We start from the raw sequence: 17,301 nt of genomic DNA on the forward strand, positions 1-17,301 counted from the left end.
TTTGGTTAATGTCAAAAACCAATATGGTTGAAAATGAAGGAGAAAGAGGAAAACCCTTGTTTAGAATGGAGAAATTTGAGAAAGATGAAAATATGTATGCATTAAGATGGGGGTGGAGAGGAAGGCCTATGAGACTAATTCAGAAAGCTTAACTTAAATGACATGAAGAAAAGTATAGCGAAGGCATTAACATTCCCATGTGGTCATGGGATATGCCACGACCTTAAGGCTGAGAAAAGGACTTCACTGCGGGAGAGGAGAGCAGCAAAAAGGAGACAAAGGAATCAACCATTTATTGAGCATCTCAACTTAACAGCCTTATGACTGTCATCACACAGAGATTTACAAAAAGAGCAGGCGGATTCTGAGGAATGGCATAAACCTGACTACCAAATTGCCATGTACCATGCAACTTGGACCTGAAACTAAGGGTTATACCAAAATTCTCGCAGAAATGGCAGAATGTAGCAAAGGATAAGTATTTAGCGAATGGATAAGTATTCAGCTATATAGAAATCTATGTATTATATCTACCAATTGAGTTGAATTGAATGAATAATGCTTCATCTATTAACTACCTTCTTGAATTCAGCTTTACTCTTCAAGACTTGATACCCTCGCCTAATAAGGAGTAATAGGCAAGGCATAAAAAGAGGTTGCCATCCTGAGGCTGGCATCTAAAAAATAAAAATAAAAAAAAGACCATCTTCCCGTCTCACACAGAAAGGGGCAGAATTCAAATACCTTGTGCCAGAAACCCATTGGTCACACAATTCCAATAAAGCAGAACACATACATTATCACCTATGATTAGGTATTTCCACTCATAAGAAACATTTACCACACAATTATAGCAGGCAACCACATTCATTTTTTGCATGTTAGATGATTAGATAATAGTGCGAACATCATATATTTTTAAGAAGAAGAAAAATATTTGCCACGAAGTTGAATGACTGTAACTATTCACAGAAGGCTGTGAAGTCCACAGTGGAATATGGCTGAGAAAAGTGGAAAGGGAGATTATTAAAGGCTGTCTCATTGTAAAGAAAGAGCCTACATTCATTTTAAAGGAAATAGATTGTCATTCAATCTATTCCTTGGCAGTATGCCGAGAGAGAGTGGATTCAGAGGCCGGCCCTTGTCATCTGTCTTCTCTCCTGACACTGACCTAACAGGCTACAGTCCCCTGTGCTTTCCAGAAGCTGAGAAGGTTCTCTTTCAAACCACATGCTAAAATCAGAAACCTAGAAACTTACCAGTGGTAAGGTAGCAGGCCTTTCATTTTAAAGCAGAAATTTGATAGGAGCATAGTATTGCAGCCAAGGAAAATTAATAACATTTTCATGAAGTCGTACATTTGACTTTTTACCTTGTAGATTGTAGAATTTTTTTTTAAGAGACTCTAACAAATGATCCTCCCACCCTTTCCCCACTTTCCCAGCAAGATTGTTTCTAAAAGTTCAAATCACAGACTGGAGCATTAAGATCACCTTCAACACATGCTTGGGCTTCCTTCAACTTCCCAGTTTTGGCAATAAGTAACAAGCGTGACAGCTGCCCAAAGCTCCTAATTTTAATTTGTGGTACAGAGAGAAATAGCAAAGGCTGTCCATTTTTGTCAACTTCTTCTGATTTGACTGTTGTCTCACTAAAAAATAAAAATAAAAAATTGAAAGCTTCATGCTACCTGGAGGCCAGTAGAAGTTAAATTTAAGACATTTAGACAGATTATTCCTATATCTCATTATAAAATACAGAAAATATAAATACATCTGGTTAGTAGCTCATCTGTTTTCCCACTTTCTTCCACACTCAAAATCTTAAATCCTCAAACTTACTAGCAACACTAGTGACCAATAGGATATAACCAAGGGAGAATTTTTTTTTTTTAGCAATTTCTTGAATTCACAATTAAACTCAAATAGTCACAGTTTTTGTTTTTGTTTTCTAAAATGTGTTGATTTCTGGCATCTTTTTAAAAATCACTGGTTCTGCAAAACCATTCATGCTTTGGGGATTTCTAATGTTATTTTATTTATAAAATTTTTACACCACAGTAATTAGTGGTTAGGAGTTTTCTTGGCTACACTGTGTTTATGAACAAAAAAGCTATGAAAAAAAAAAAAGCAAACTCAAGGCAAACTAGATCCTCTCTGTGAATTCCTTTCCCACTCTAAACTCCTTTATTTGGTTTGCCTTGGGATAACAGGCAGTTTTTCTAAATGGACTCTTCCTGATCAAAAGTTATTGAGTCTCCTAGCTTTGTGTTTCCATCCATTTTAATGATTTTTTTCAGGTTGGCATTTAAAAAATATTAAGATGTTTTCATGGAAGTGATATTTCTATAGATTTCTACCACTTACAGCATTAACTAAACTGTCTAGGTTTTGTATTACAGGAGGCTATCTCTGATGAAACTGCTGACACCATAACACCTGATCTAGTTTTTTGTTGTTTTTTTTTTTGTTTTTTTGTTTTTTTTTTTTTTGTGAGACAGAGTATCCCTCTGTCACCCAGGTTGGAGTGCAGCAGCGTGATCTTGGGTCACTGCAACCTCTGCCTCCTGAGCTCAAGCAATCCACCCACCTCAGCCTCCAAGTAGCCGGGACTAGAGGTGTGCACCACCATGCCTCGCTAATTTTTGTATTTTTAGTAGACACGGGGTTACACTATGTTGGCCAGGCTGGTCTTGAATTCCTGAGCTCAAGGGATCCACACACCTCGGCCTCCCAAAGTACGGGGATTACAGGCGTGAGCTACCACACCTGGCCTGATCTAACATATTTTGAATTGCAATGTAGATACATAGATGTAAAATGTTGCTAGTTCATCAGAAAAAGTAAATCTGACCGACCCAGATTACTTATTACTGATGATCTCATTAGAATAAAAACAAGAGGATAGGAACTAGGGGAGACAGAATAATGTTCACATCTGAATCCCCAGAACCTATGAACATGTCACCTTACATGGCAAAAGGGACTTTGCATAGAAATTAAGTCAAGGATCCTGAGATGGGGAGACTATTCTGGGTATTTGGAGGAAGCCAAACATAATCACCAGTGTTCTTATAAGAGGAAGACAGGAGGGACAGAGGCAGCGACAGGGATATGCTGATGGAAGCAGCAGTCAGAGTGATGTGGGGCCATGAGCAAAGGAGCCATGAGCCATGAGTCATGAGCCAAGGAACCTAAGGGCCTCTAGAAGCTGGAAAAGCAAAGAATAACTTCTCCTTAAGCCTCCAGAAGGAATGCAACCCTGCCGATGCCTTGATTTTAGCCCTTCAGATTCATTTTAGACTTCTGACCTCTAGAATTGTAAGATAATACATTTGTGTGTGTTAAGCCATTAGGTTTGTGGCAATGTGTTACAGCAGCAAAAGAGGGCTCACAGAGGAACTTTATGAGTCTGATTCTGCTGGGTGCAGATAGGGACTGCCCCTATCTCCAGCACTTCAGATAGGAACTGCACATAGAAGACATTTAGTAAACATCTGTGGAATAAATGAATGAATAAAATATTTCTAGACTTGCCAATGACATGCATTGTTCACAAAATGTATATTTTCTCTAAAATTAAGCTTCTGGAATAATGCCCTTAGGACTTAAGAGATTTCTTAAAGGCCTGTTACCTAAAGGTTACTCACATCAAGGGCTGGCCACTTACACTAAGTGGATGGTGAGAGGGCTAAGTAACAGGCTGACCGAATGCCAAAGATACCAAGCTACTTAACTAGAGAGAGTGAAACTCCTGGTGAGAAACCAAAGGGCACAGGTGACATTTTTCATTGCTCCTACCAGATGAAGCCTGTAACTTAACAGAGAAGTCAGAAATAAAATGCCAGCTACATCAACCAGGCATGGTGGCACCTGCTTGTGGTCCCAGCTACTTGGGAGGCTGAGGTGGGAGGATCACTTCAGCCCAGGAGGCGGAGGTGGCAGTGAGCCAACATCACATCACTGCACTCCAACCTGAGTGACAGAGTGAGACCCCATCTGAAAAAAACAAAATAAAAATAGATTTAAAAAATAAAAACCACCAGCTATCGACAAGATTTTGAAGAGGAAGTTTCAGTGTTCAGGCTCACAGTTTCTAACACCTGAAGAATGAGCTCTCAGAAAGAAAAATGCTGCACTCACTTTGTGAAGGTCAGGAAGAATGAGCTATCAAAAACTCCAATGACCTGATGGAGACACTTTTAAACCAGAATCGTGGAACGGAGCTAAAAATTCTGTTTATACTCTAAAGCAAGAAGCAGAAAAGCGCTTTAATCCTCAGTATTGAGTTTAGTGTCCTTTTTTTTTAAGAGACAAGATCTTGCTCTGTCACCCAGGCTGGAGTGCAGTGGCACAATCATAGCTCTCTGCAGCCTCAAACTCCTGGGCTCAAGGGATTCTTCTCCCTCAGCTTCCCAAGCAGATGGGACTACAGCCGCATGCCACCACACCTGGCTGTTTATTTATTTATTGGTCTGTTTATTTATTTATTATTTATTTTTTAGAGACAGGGTCTTGCTATGTTGCCCAGGCTAGCCTTGAACTCCTGGGTTCGAGTGATCCTCTCATGTCCACCTCCCAAAGTGCTGGGATTACTGGCATGGGCCACTGCACTCGGCCTCATTTAGTGTCTTACTACCTAATAAATGTATGTCTAAATAGTAACATAGAAAATAAGGCTATAGCTAAGAAACTAGCAGTTCTCAGGGACAAAAAATAAATAGCTCAGTAACAAAACTTACGGCCACTGACCCTACTACTGTGACTTAGAAATTTTACCAAAATGCAATAATTATTGTCTCATAAAACAATATTATTTTATAGGTTGAGTGTAACCTTAGAGATCATGTAAATTCAGCCTTTCATGACATTGATCACAAAGCTAAGGTCCAGAAAGGTATAAATTGTGTGTGAATTGTGCATTCTTGCAGGGAAAAGAGCCATTGCTCTGGCGACCTGATTTCCTGTCCCAACTCCTACCAGAATATATTTTTATCTCGACGCATATATATCACTGAGATGCAGTAGAGTGAGATTTAAAAATAAAATATGGCAATATTATAGCACATTTGATTCAAAATCATACTGTAGTTCTACCAGAGAAGGAAAAAAAATCAGGTAATAACATTTTCACCATGTGATTCTGAGCATTTATCCAATTTATAAATTTCCCAAGCTACATTAGAAAGAATCAAAGTGCCTGGGTTCTATGTACCACAGATGGTATTGCCATTGAGTGGTGTCATTTGTTCTTAGTTTACAGCAAATTTAAGCTTTATTCTGAGGTGTTTTAGGAAGACTATTAATTTCATCCTGTCTGATAAGAACAAAAGCAATTGCAAATGATAATACAAAGAGATCTATGATTTCCACGAAATGAAAGTAAAGCTATTGGACCCCCAGCCCCCACCCCAAAATTAAATGTGGAGAGATGATGACAAATGTTATAACATGATGAAAAAACTGGGAATCATTCTAAGGAAAAGACAATTACTTAACATGAACAGGGCTATGCCCATCTATTCAATTAATAACGATCTGCACAAAAGGACAGAAGGCGGTTGATGAAACATAAAACCTTTCCAGTGTGTGACTAAAATATCATTTTCAGTATCAGATGCTCATTAGCCTAATCAGACAAAGAATGATCAAACTTTTATTGACTGTTGCCCACAGTGCATTTGGAATGTGCAACATCAAGTGAGAACTAAGGTCACAAATATAAATATATTGCCATCAATGTCTGCAGAGACCAACAAAAAAGGGGTAGCTTATCTACTTTGGCAGAATTCCAGTGTAGATAAAACTTAACTTGTTTTGGAACAAGAGGCCTGAGAGGTCTACCCACAAGGAGAGGCATCCGCCTTTACTTTAAAGTATCCAAAGACATTCCTATTTGGTAGAAACACATCCGGAGACTCCAAGTTCAAATCCTTCAGGATAATCTTGGCCTTACACATGGATGCCCAGACCTGAGTCCTGTCTGGAAGGAAAGTAGCTTCCCCACTTTCAATAAATGTATAATAGTGTACTAACAGCAGAGAAGCCAAAAGAGTGTGCCTGGTCCAAAGGGCAATGAATGAGGTCATGGGGACTGTTTTGATAATAAATTCTTTGGGCAATTGAGAATATCTCTGGTGGACATCACTTTTCATAGCAAACACTGAGTGGTTACGGGTTACTGAACTTTCTTTGGTTTGGGGAGTAGACCAAGGGGCACAGTCAAGACCTGGATATTAAAGCATCTGGTATTTTCCATTGTGACCAAAATCTCAGCTGTACCCTTTGCCTTCTTCAAGGCACTCTTGGTTTTCATCAGAGCCAGGCAAGCATGGTTTCCTTCAAATACAACACCAATACCTCTCTCTACCCTTCCAACATCAAAGATACCAATAACGGTCAGACACAAAAAGAATGGATTGAGAAATTAGCCCAAGGAAAAGTTGCATAGTAAACATGACAGAAGTATAAAAATGAAGGGGTAATTGTTTCAAAATGTCAAAATGTCCTTCTCAGGAGGGAACACTGTGCATAAAGACTGCATGCAAAGCTGGGCACAGCAGCTCAGGTCTGAAATACCAGCAATTCAGGGGGCCAAGGCAGAAGGGTCTCTTCAGGCCAAAAGTACAAGGCCAGTCAGAGCAATATAGTGAGATCCTGTCTCTACAAAAAAATAGAAAAATTGACCAGGCATAGTAGTATGTGCCTATAGTCCTAGCTGCTGGAGGGGCTGAGGTGGGAGGATCCATTGAGCCCAGGAGTTTGAGCTGCAGTGAGCTATGATCACACCACTGCAGTCCAGCCTGGGGAACAGAGCCAGACCCTGTCTTAAATAAATACATAAATATCTGTGTGCTGAGATACAAGAATGGAAATAAAGCAAAAAGAATCTGGACAAGAACAGGGGGAAATAGTGATAGATTTGAGAGGTGTGTGTCACAGCCCACCTAACTAGGGGTCAGATGTGATCATGTTTGTGCTTGGAGCACAAAATTTGTACAGAGGCAAAACAATCATGATATTCTTTTCTGTCATCTGCTTTAAATGCATTTTTATAAAAAAAATTAATTTTTTTTTGAGATGGAGTTTCTCTCTGTCGCCCAGGCTGGAGTTCTGTGGTGCACTCTCGGCTCACTGCAACCTCCACCTCCCAGATTCAAGCAATTCTCCTGCCTCAGCCTCCCTAGTAGCTGAGATTACAGAACATGCCACCACGCCCGGCTAATTTCTGTATTTTCAGTAGAGACAGGATTTCACCATGTTGGCCAGGCTGGTCTTGAACTCCTGATCTCTGGTGATCTGCCCACCTCGGCCTTTCAAAGCGTTGGGATTACAGGTGTGAGCCACCGTGATCAGCCAAGTAGTTAATATGTTTTTAATTTGTTTTATGTAGGAGATCATATTTCAAAGGTTAGGAAAAAGCTGAACAATACAGAAATGACAAGCACTTCTGAAGAAAGTTACCACTGGCACAGTTAGAAATAAAATGCACCATTAAAAAAATAAGACTTCAGGCCGGGTGTGGTGGTTTACACTTGTAATTCTAACACTTTGGGAGGCTGAGGCAGGCGGGTTGCCTGAGCTCAGGAGTTCAAGACCAGCCTGGGCAACAGAGTGAAACCCCATCTCTACTAAAATACAAAAAATTAGCCAGGCGTGGTGGCGAACGCCTATATTCCCAGCTACTTAGGAGGTTGAGGCAGGAGAATCGCTTGAACCTGAGAGGTGGAAGTTGCAGTGAACCAAGATTACACCACTGCACTCCAGCCTAGGCAAAAGAGCGAGACTCCATCTCCAGAAAAAATAAATAAATAAATATGACTTCAAACAACTCAGAGAGAAGGCCGACCAATAGAAGAATTAAAGAGCTCTTGAAATGCAGTTTAAGAACGGTTTTGCTGCAGTTCTAAAAATGAAATTCTGACTTTATCCTCACAAATAATCCCAAAGAGAGAAAAGGGAAAAGGCATCTACAGGAAGCTTTGGCTAGCTAGGCAACTGTTTTTGATATGATCAGACTTTAAAAGTTCATATCCAGAACAAAGAAGAACAAGGTGGTAGAAAATAGAATGCCTAAGGTGCAGAATAAACTGAGGCTGGCAAAAATATATATGTGTGTGTGTGTGTGCGTGTGTGTGTATGTGTATTTGTTAGCTTGCTTATTGTATAATTATAATGCTTAATGAAATAATACATTCTTATACAATTATATTTAATTTGTTCACATAATTTATGCGTATGTGTGTATATATATATATTTTAGCCATGTTTGAATGAGATAGATTGAAAGTTCACTGTTTGAGACAGAAGTAAATTTTTTTTCATCTCAGATTTGAAAGGCTCTAATCTGAGGACACGAGTAATTCTTAAGAATTCTCTCCCTTATATTGAGCAAAATCAAAATTCATCACTCATCACCCCTCCCCGCTGCCTCCTGCTTCTATCCCAGGAATTGATCAATTTAAATACCAGAAGAGATTTCGTCTACATCAGAGGTCATGAAACCAATGGCTCCTGGCATCTGGCAGGTAATATGGAAGTACCCCACACATTTATAGAAATAAAATTCAGAAGAATATGGATGACCCGGTGTGGTGGTTCATGCCTGTAATCCTAGCATTTTAGAAGGCTGAGGCAGGAGGATCACTTGAGACCAGGAATTTGAGACCACCCTGGGCAACATAGTGAGACCCCATCTCTAAAAAGTATATATATATATATATATACACTCACATATGGGTGGAAAGGCCAGGCATAAAGCAGCAATGAATATTGGCAGTGTAGTGACCTGGATAATGGATGCCCTGTTAAAAGAAATTTACCCACAAAAAATAAAATTTTGTTTAATTTGAAAACTTAGAAAGATACTGTGTTGGCCAAGCTGAATATCCTCAGACTTCACCTGTGTGTCTCTGGTTCACAATCCCTGGTTTAGAGGATTTCTGAGGTTCAGAGAGGTTAGGTGACTTGCCCCCAAACCTAGAACCAATCGATAATAATATGTACAACGAAGATATCAAATCCTAGAAGCAAGTAACTGGCTTACCTGACAACATAACCTGATTCAAATGCTGAAGGCGCCACACTTGTGTTCCACTCAAGTGGTTCCACAAAAACAAATTTTGCCTCTTGAGGATGTTTATAGATAAAACTCTCCACAAACATAATAATTTCTTTCAATATCGCTTCATTTAGAGGGGTGATTTCGAGGGTGCCAGTTCCATGTCCGGCAGCAGTCCACTGCGCCAATTTCATCAGAGCCACACCCATGGGATCTGCCAGTGCTCAGACCTGAGCTTAGCACACGCACTACATCAGAGTCAAAAGAGAAAGAGACAATAGCATCCACCTTTTCCTTGGAACATTTTTCATTCTCAAGACTTTAAACTAGTACTCCCCACCCCACATTCTGCTTATTAATCTTGGAAGATTGATTTTTTAAAATTATCTAATCGCTCTTCAGTTCAATGAAGTAGTAAACCAGCACTAGGTAAAACTGACTAGTATTTAAGAAATTTCTGGTATTTGCCCTGAAATTAATAACTTCTTTCTAATTTCCCTGGGACCTAAGAGAGACGATTCAAACAGATAGGCATAAAACCCAAACAGAAAACTCCAAGAGTGGAAAACAAGGAAGTGGAAGAGGTTGGTATTAAGGGCTTTTGTTCACAGCTCTGTTGGGAGCCAGCAGTTTCAGGGACAAACATTCCTTTGAGCTAGGACACACACTGTTTAGAATTACACTATTAAACTGAATACTGTTATCCCGACTTTCTTATAGTGATAATATCTGCATCATCACAATGATGACTGAAGAACATGATTCTGATAGCTCTGGGTTCCCCAAGTGCCTTCTGAGTTAAAAAAAAAATAGAATAAGAACAGTATTGTGAAATATAATTTTTTTCTGGAAATCAATATAGGACACATTGATCCTATTACCAGAATATGTGGACAATCCAAATACTATTTTCCCTGCCTGTATATCCTACCCAGATGACATTTTACTGTAATTCACAACCTTCTTAAGAGTTAATGTGAGAGATGTAGGAATAAGTGAGACTCACTCAGCCTTTTTATCTAAATTAGTTATCAGAAGAGTCTAGCAGTAAAATTTAAAACCAATTCAAGTGAGACAAACTTCACATTGGCTAAATAGAAATTAGTCTGTAAAAGATCTTTTCAAAAGTAACAAAATCTGTAACGTTAAATAAGAGCCAAGTTAGAAAGCAAGTTCTGACTTCATAATGAACATTTAAGACTTTTTTGGCAGATAATCTATACTTGTTTCTTTTCTCATTTGTATAGCACTTATTGATAAAATCTTTCTTCCAGAATATTAGAAGAATGGTTATACAGTTAAATATAGAATAAAATTGGCTTTTTTCTCCCATCATTATTACAAAGGCTTAAAGTACAAAGATTAGACTTGGAGATTTTACATTCTGTACTGTATTAAATCTTAGAACTACCTATAAAATTCAATCACAGGAGATCACTGGATGGCAACAGGGCAGTACTTACTGCTGATAAAGAGTATAGAAATATTATAGAGATGTCTAGTTATCAACATGATAGGAAAGGGGGCATTATCGGCCTTTAGTGTTGAGGACCGACAATGTAAAATATCCTTCTGTTCAGGACAGTACCTCAGAAGGAAGAATTCTGCTGTAACCTCCAGGCATCTGGTAAGTGAAAAACTTCGGATAAGCACTACCTGAGCCTAGAATTTTTCTGCACTTTGCAAAAATTGCAGAGTATTTTGTCACAGTTTTATTACTCCCTGAATTTTCCAGAATTGTAGCTATCATAAATGAAAGGAAGGTTGTATATACTTTGTTTTATGTGGAATTTTACCAAGAGCTCAGCATTTTGGAAAATGACACCATTGATGGCAATGTTATTTGAGAAATTTAAGTTGCAATGGCACATCTGTATCAGTCTGCATTTGGGGCTGCTGTGTTCACAGTCATTCTGTGTAAGGCTGGACATCTGACTACTTCCTTATATAGTCTAGTGTAGTGGTACTTGAGCGTTTACATGCCGATATTTTCTTACAATTATTTTCTTTCATTTTACAGTTAGCATGCTATCAATATTTAAAACTATATTAAATATGTAGGATTATAATATATGATATTGATTTCAGGATAGCAAAGCAGCCTTACAACATATTTGTTATAAAAACCAAGTACTGGATCAGATAGGGTCGAGAACAACTAATCCAGAAACATATATACCAAAGTGTTCATGAAATAAAGCGTAGAAGTTAGTGCACGAATTTGTTCTGGGCGTTTGTTTTAGTATTCCAGCATTTTGTTTCTATTGCTAACCGATGAGAAATGCTTTAGATTTAAACACATAAACATGTTCTGATATGTATGTGTGAGACTCTTGAATTTCCCATTGTTGTGTAAAATAAGTGCAAATCAGTGTAAAATAGTGTGAAATAAGTGCAAATAGCTTTATCTTATACAGAAAGGCTTAGGTGAACAGTTCTGTCTGTCTTTAATCTTAAGTATAACATTTGGTAATCTTATAAAGATTGCTTCTTGCACATTTTTAAAGAAAAAATGCGAAATTAAATAGATTATGTAACGCTATGGTAGTCAACATACCACATAGTAACTTCTTGAAGGACCTTTAACACAGAATTAAGAAATGCAAAATCGTTATTTTCGTCAAGATAAATTTTGACAGAAATGTAACATTTGAACCTATTCAAATTGTATTTCCAAGTCTAGTGAACCGTAGCAATGCACAAGTTTTATTCAAGAAGGTTGGTCAGCTTAAGAAAACCTCAGGGTGGCCTATGACAATCCAGAAGGCAAGATCAATGTTATTAGAAAATAAATAAATAAATAAATGGTGTTCAAAAATGGTCGGTATAACTCAAAACTAAGATTTTAAAATCAAAACCAGTTGCTCCCCAGTTTCTACCCATTGCCAAGCTCTTTCGGCTTAAGAACCATAGTTAAAATGAATCCATGTAAATACACAGCACATACCTTTGAAGTAAAGAAAGAAAATTTAAAGATTAAAAGGAAAAAAGTTTTGGTTACGTGTTTACATAAACTGGGATGTTTACATAAACTGGGAATCACTTAACACTCATTTTTCTCTTTATCCAATAGATACCATAGATTGTTTTTCTTTCTAAGGGTCAATTTCAAGCTTCCAGCATCATTAGTGAAATGAAACCCATTCGGGAATCACGTCATTAACACTTAAACAGAAGCACAACCGAATTCCTTAGGGGGCTATGGAAAGGCAGCCATCAGCTCTGAGATCTATGAACGTGGTTGGTAACATCCACCGGGAGTCCGCGCATACACGGCTTTCTGAGAATGCAGAAGTTACTCAGTAAGACCTACAGAAAATCGAACTTTTAGACATGACATGAACAGGGCCCTAAGTAAAACCAAAGCTAAGCCTAGTGTGGGATGACGCCCCCCACCAGACTCGTTACAAGAAGGGGGCGTCAGAGCTGAGACCCTAAGTTTCCAGGGATGGATTCGGTAAGGGGACGAGGAGGAAAGGGACGGCGAAAACCACGCTGGGAGCGGGAGGCAGAGCTGCAAGGGCGGAGGAGAAAGACGGGCTGGGGGAAGGAGAGGCAGGGAAGCGGCGGGAGAAGTGGAGAGCGGATCCGGGAGGTGATGGGGCCGGGGTAGTGCAGAGAGGGGCGCAGGGACTGAGGAGCAGACGGTCCCCAACCTAGGGCCGAGGCAGGGTCTCGCGGGGAGGAAGGAGTGAGATGGGGCTGGGACAGAGAAGGGAAGGGGGCGGGTCTTGGTCCCCGGGAGAGAAAGGGGAGCAGGCGAGAGCGGCAGCGGCGGGGCCAGAGAGCTGCCTCGGTTTCCCGATCCACGCTGCCGGCTGCAGAACCCCTGCGGGGGTGAGCGTGGAGACCCCCAGCCGCACTCACCTGCAGCGCCCTGCCCCCCTGCAGTCGGCGCCCGCCTGTTGCTAGGACGCGGGTCAACACTGCGCGCCCTGCGGCAGCGCACGGCTGCGCCCTTGCGGGAGACCTACAGGGCACGTGCCCTCCCCCAGGCGCCGCCGCCGCCGCCTTCCGCTCCCAACCTCACCCGGCCGCGACCGCAGCCCAGTCCGTTACCCCGGTCTCGGGACCTCCGCGCATCCAAGACTCCCGCGGACCCGTTGCACCGAATGCCCGCGCCAGAGACGCTCTGCGCCCGCGCTGGGTTCCACCCGCCCCGGCCACCTGCTGCTTTCCGCTCGGCCCCTCCCGGGAAACACTTTTATTCAACTTTGCATCTCCCTTTCTCAAACACTTTTATGCAACTCCCGAGTATGCATCGTAACTCACTCCACGCGTGGGAAAGGTTGACTTTGACAGAGGTCGTGAGCAGTTGCGGGGTCGGGGGCAAGTTAGCAGAAAACTTAAAATGGAGCAGAAAGGAAACAAAATATTCCTTAGAAACCCCTTTTTACATTTCTCCACAGGCTTCCAGACAAGTGCGTTGTATGTACCTGAAATCTTCACTGAGTACCCCCAAATAGCACAGGACCTCTCCTAGGATATTTGAGGCTTACATGTTTCTCTCCAAAAAAACAAATATGGTAGAATACTCTGATACTCACCGGGAAAGCAGAAAGCGCTCTTCAATAGGGCAGAAGATCCGAGTGAAATGAAAACATGTCCCCCATCTCTTTTTTAAATGGCTTTTGCCTTTGTCCATTAAGACGGTTTTGACCGCACCTCTAGACACCCTACCAGCAAGAGTCCCAACTGGAACACGAGTGAGGGATAAAGGAGTGGGAATATTGAGGTGGGGGTGGATGGGGAAGAATGCACTATCTTGGGGTGGGGGGACACGGTGGTTAAGGACCATTGCCGAAGCATTTAGGATGATGGGGTGTTTAGGAATTAAAACTGGATTCTTTTCCGGATGCCAAAGAGGCAAATGTGGAATGATATTAGGATATCACCTGTCAGAATATTATACGGATTCAGCTCAAAGCAGAACCTTTCTGCAAACATGTAGGGATATGAGGTATAAATATTTGTCCTCTGTTTTGGGTTTTTTGGAGGGTGGGGGACAAAGTCTGGCTCTGTCGCCCAGGCTGGAGTGCAGTGGCACGATCTCGGCTCACCGCAACCTCTGCCTCCCATCTAGGCTCACCGCAACCTCTACCTCCCGGGTTCAAGAGATCCTCCCCCCTCGGCTTCCTGAGTAGCTGGTATTACAAGAATGCGCCGCCACGCCCGGCTAATTTTTGTACTTTTAGTAGAGACGAAGTTTCACCATGTTGGCCAGGTAGGTCTCGAACTCCTGACCTCAAGTGATCCACCCACCCCGGCCTCCCAAAGTGCTAGGATTACAGGCATGAGCCACCGCGCCTGGCCTGTTTTGGGTTATTTTCTTCTCTTTTTGAAAGTGCGAAAGTTGTTAGGAATGGAATAGTTTCACCTAACGGAGCTACTACCTGCAGAGAAGCTTAGACTTGCAACGAGTGAGAAAGAGGTTTATGCTAATAGGTATACAGAGAAGCCCTTTTAAAAATGGGTGGATTACAGTCTGAGACAACAGCATCACACCTGCGGCGGTAATGCAGGTCACAACCTGGTGAGGAGCAGAGGGCATCCTTCAGAAGGATCCTGGAGTAGTCCCAGTCCTGGAAGCAAGGAAGCTTCTGTGGGTACTTTAGTTCCTCTGCACATTTTAATCAGCTGTATGACATGAGGTAGCATTACTGGGTCCAATGTGGATGCCAGCCAGAGATCTTCCAAATTTGGGACATTTCACCTTGGTTTGCAAAGCTGGAAAAAACCAGAACCCACCAAGATCTGAGCAACTGTGTCTTTGTTTGCCAAATTCATGCCAAGTGTAAAATTCTAACATTGCTTAATCTGATGCCAAAATATGAATTTATTTTACCTGATATTTTCTAAGCAAAAATAACTTAATAATATTTAAATTTGAAGAAGTCCCAGTCGCCTCTTTCCAATTTTTCCTTGTCATGATGAAACACTACCTGGGCCCAGTCACTCCCTGAAGGATTTATCATGACTTGTTTTTTTTGTTTGTTTTTTTTTTTTTTTTGAGACGAAGTCTCATTCTGTCACCCAGGCTGGAGTGCAGTGACATAATCATAAGCATAGCTCACTGCAGCCTCTGATTCCTGGGCTCAAGTGATCCTCCAGCCATGGCCTCTGAAAGCACTGGGATTACAGCCATGAACCACTGTGCCTGGCCATAACTTGTCTTTGCCTTGTTGCCCATCTGCCACCCCTACAAGGTAAGCTTTATGAAAATAGGGAGCTTTTCTGCCTCCTTCAAGTCTGTACTCCTAAGATCTAGAAGGATGACTGGCACGTAGAAGGAGCTAAATTCATGAATCGCCTAGTCAAAGATGCCTTGCTTCCTGACACTCTTCACCAAGCACCAGAAAGGCAAGGCCCACATTTTCTTAGGGTTAATAGAACCAGCCTGAGGATTCTAAGTAGCCATGATCTTGGAAAGAGCCTTCATCACTGAGAGCACACCCAGGGTTTGCTGTACCAGAGGACTTTACCAGCCCTGCCTATGGCTACAGCGCAAGCACATGGTGCAGCGCTGTCCACTGAAACTTTAGAGAAAATCTGCCACGGGCTCCTGGGAAAAACTTGATAGTTTTTGGTCCACCTCCGCAACATTACATCATCTACAGCAGGGGTCCCCACCCACGCACCACACCTTCTGTCAGATCAGCAGTGGCATTAGGTTCTCACAGAAGCATGAACCCTATTGTGAACTGTGCATGCGAGGGATCTAGGTTACAAGCTCCTAATGGGAATCCAGTGCCTGATGATGATCTGTCCCTGTCACTCATCCCCCCCAGATGAGACCGTCTAGTTGCAGGAAAACAAGCTCAGGGCTCCCACTGATTCCACGTCATGGTGAGTTGTGTAACTATTTCATTATATATTACAATGTAATAATAGTAGAAATACAGTGCACAAGAAATATAATGAGCTTGAATCATCCTGAAACCATCCCCTCCCCCATACCCTATCCATGGAAAAATTGTCGGCCATGACACTGGTCCCTGGTGCCAAAAATGTTGGGGACTGATGATCTACAGGGATTCTTGTGAAACCATCCGCCCTGGCTTGGGCAAATCTGTTCCTCTCATGTGTCAGAGAGTTCAGACACAGATTGCACACATTAATTTGCTAGGGCTTTTGTAACAAGGTGTCACAGACTAAATATCAGAAATGTCTTATCTCACAGTGCTGGAGGCTAGAAGTCCAAGATCAAGATGTTGGCAGGATTGATCCCTTCTGAGAGCTAATTCCAGGCTTTTCTCCTCAGCTTGTAGATGGTTGTTTTCACATTCATATGATGTTATCCCTGTGTGCTTGTCTCTGTACGCAAATTTCTGAATTTGAGACAGGACCTAAGCTGGAGTGCAGTAATGCAATCACGGCTCACTGTAGCCTCGACTTCCCAGACTCAAGTGATCCTCCTGCCTCATCCTCCCAAGTAGTTAAGACTACAGGCATGCACCACCGTACTCAGCTAATTTTTGTGGGTTTTTTTTTTTTTTTGTAGAGATGGGGTCTCGCCATGTTCCCCAGGCTGGTCTTGAACTCCTGGGCTCAAGTGATCTGCCTGCCTCAGCCTCCCAGAGTGCTGGGATTATAGGTGTGAGACACTCCTCTTGGCTTATTTCCTCTTTTTTTTATGAATGCCAGTCATATTGGATCAGGACTCACCCTCATGAACTCATTTTAACTTGATTACTTCTATAAAAACCCTATGTTCAGTATAGTTGCACTCTGAGGCAACTGTAGGTTAGGACTGGAAGTTAGGACTTCAGCATATGATTTTAGGGGGACTCAACGTCACACATAGCGTTCTGTAAAGATGTGATCAGCAGGCTTCCAGGGCCCATTCATCTGTGTCAGAGTGAAGCTGACTAAGAATTTATAGGCCATAACCAGGGAGAAAGTAAGAGGCAAGGTTGGTTTAAGCATCTAGTACCTCAATCAGGAAAGGACTAAGACAGATGAAATAAACCTCCTGAGGTTTGCAGGGAATTACAGTCATTTATATTGTGTCATAATGGGGGTAAGTCTCATTATAGGGCAGAATTGCCTCTCTGCGGATTTTTTTTAGGAGTTTGCGACAGAAATTCCAATGAGAGAAAATTGCATGAAGTCTTATGAAGTTCTAAAAACCAAATTCACCAGATTCTACCCTCTCTCATAGATAAAGACAAAAAGTCAAAGAAGTGCAGCCTCAGCTGCCTCCCTTTGCCCTCTGATATTTCTCAGTGATGCATTGTGGAC

At 41.5% G+C, this 17,301-nt stretch overlaps 1 protein-coding gene across 2 annotated transcripts in view; it reads right to left on the minus strand.

Annotated features, from left to right (window-relative positions):
• LOC129006237 (outer dynein arm-docking complex subunit 2) overlaps window positions 1-13,127 on the minus strand; it is a 196,046-nt gene extending 182,919 nt beyond the window's left edge. The window contains exons 1-3 of one of the 2 annotated variants that reach the window (XM_054435728.2): window positions 12,928-13,127; window positions 9,046-9,308; window positions 1,494-1,651 (exon numbers count right to left, since the gene is read on the minus strand). In XM_054435728.2, the coding sequence (XP_054291703.1) occupies window positions 1,494-1,651; window positions 9,046-9,269 (382 nt within the window). In that variant the 5' untranslated portion in view covers window positions 9,270-9,308; window positions 12,928-13,127. The remainder of the gene's footprint in view (window positions 1-1,493; window positions 1,652-9,045; window positions 9,309-12,927) is intronic. The other variant, XM_063669699.1, reaches the window with a different exon arrangement.
• Window positions 13,128-17,301: the final 4,174 nt, after the last annotated feature.

This window comes from Pongo pygmaeus, chromosome 8 (assembly GCF_028885625.2).
Source record: "Pongo pygmaeus isolate AG05252 chromosome 8, NHGRI_mPonPyg2-v2.0_pri, whole genome shotgun sequence".
In the NCBI taxonomy this organism is placed as follows: Eukaryota; Metazoa; Chordata; class Mammalia; order Primates; family Hominidae; genus Pongo; species Pongo pygmaeus.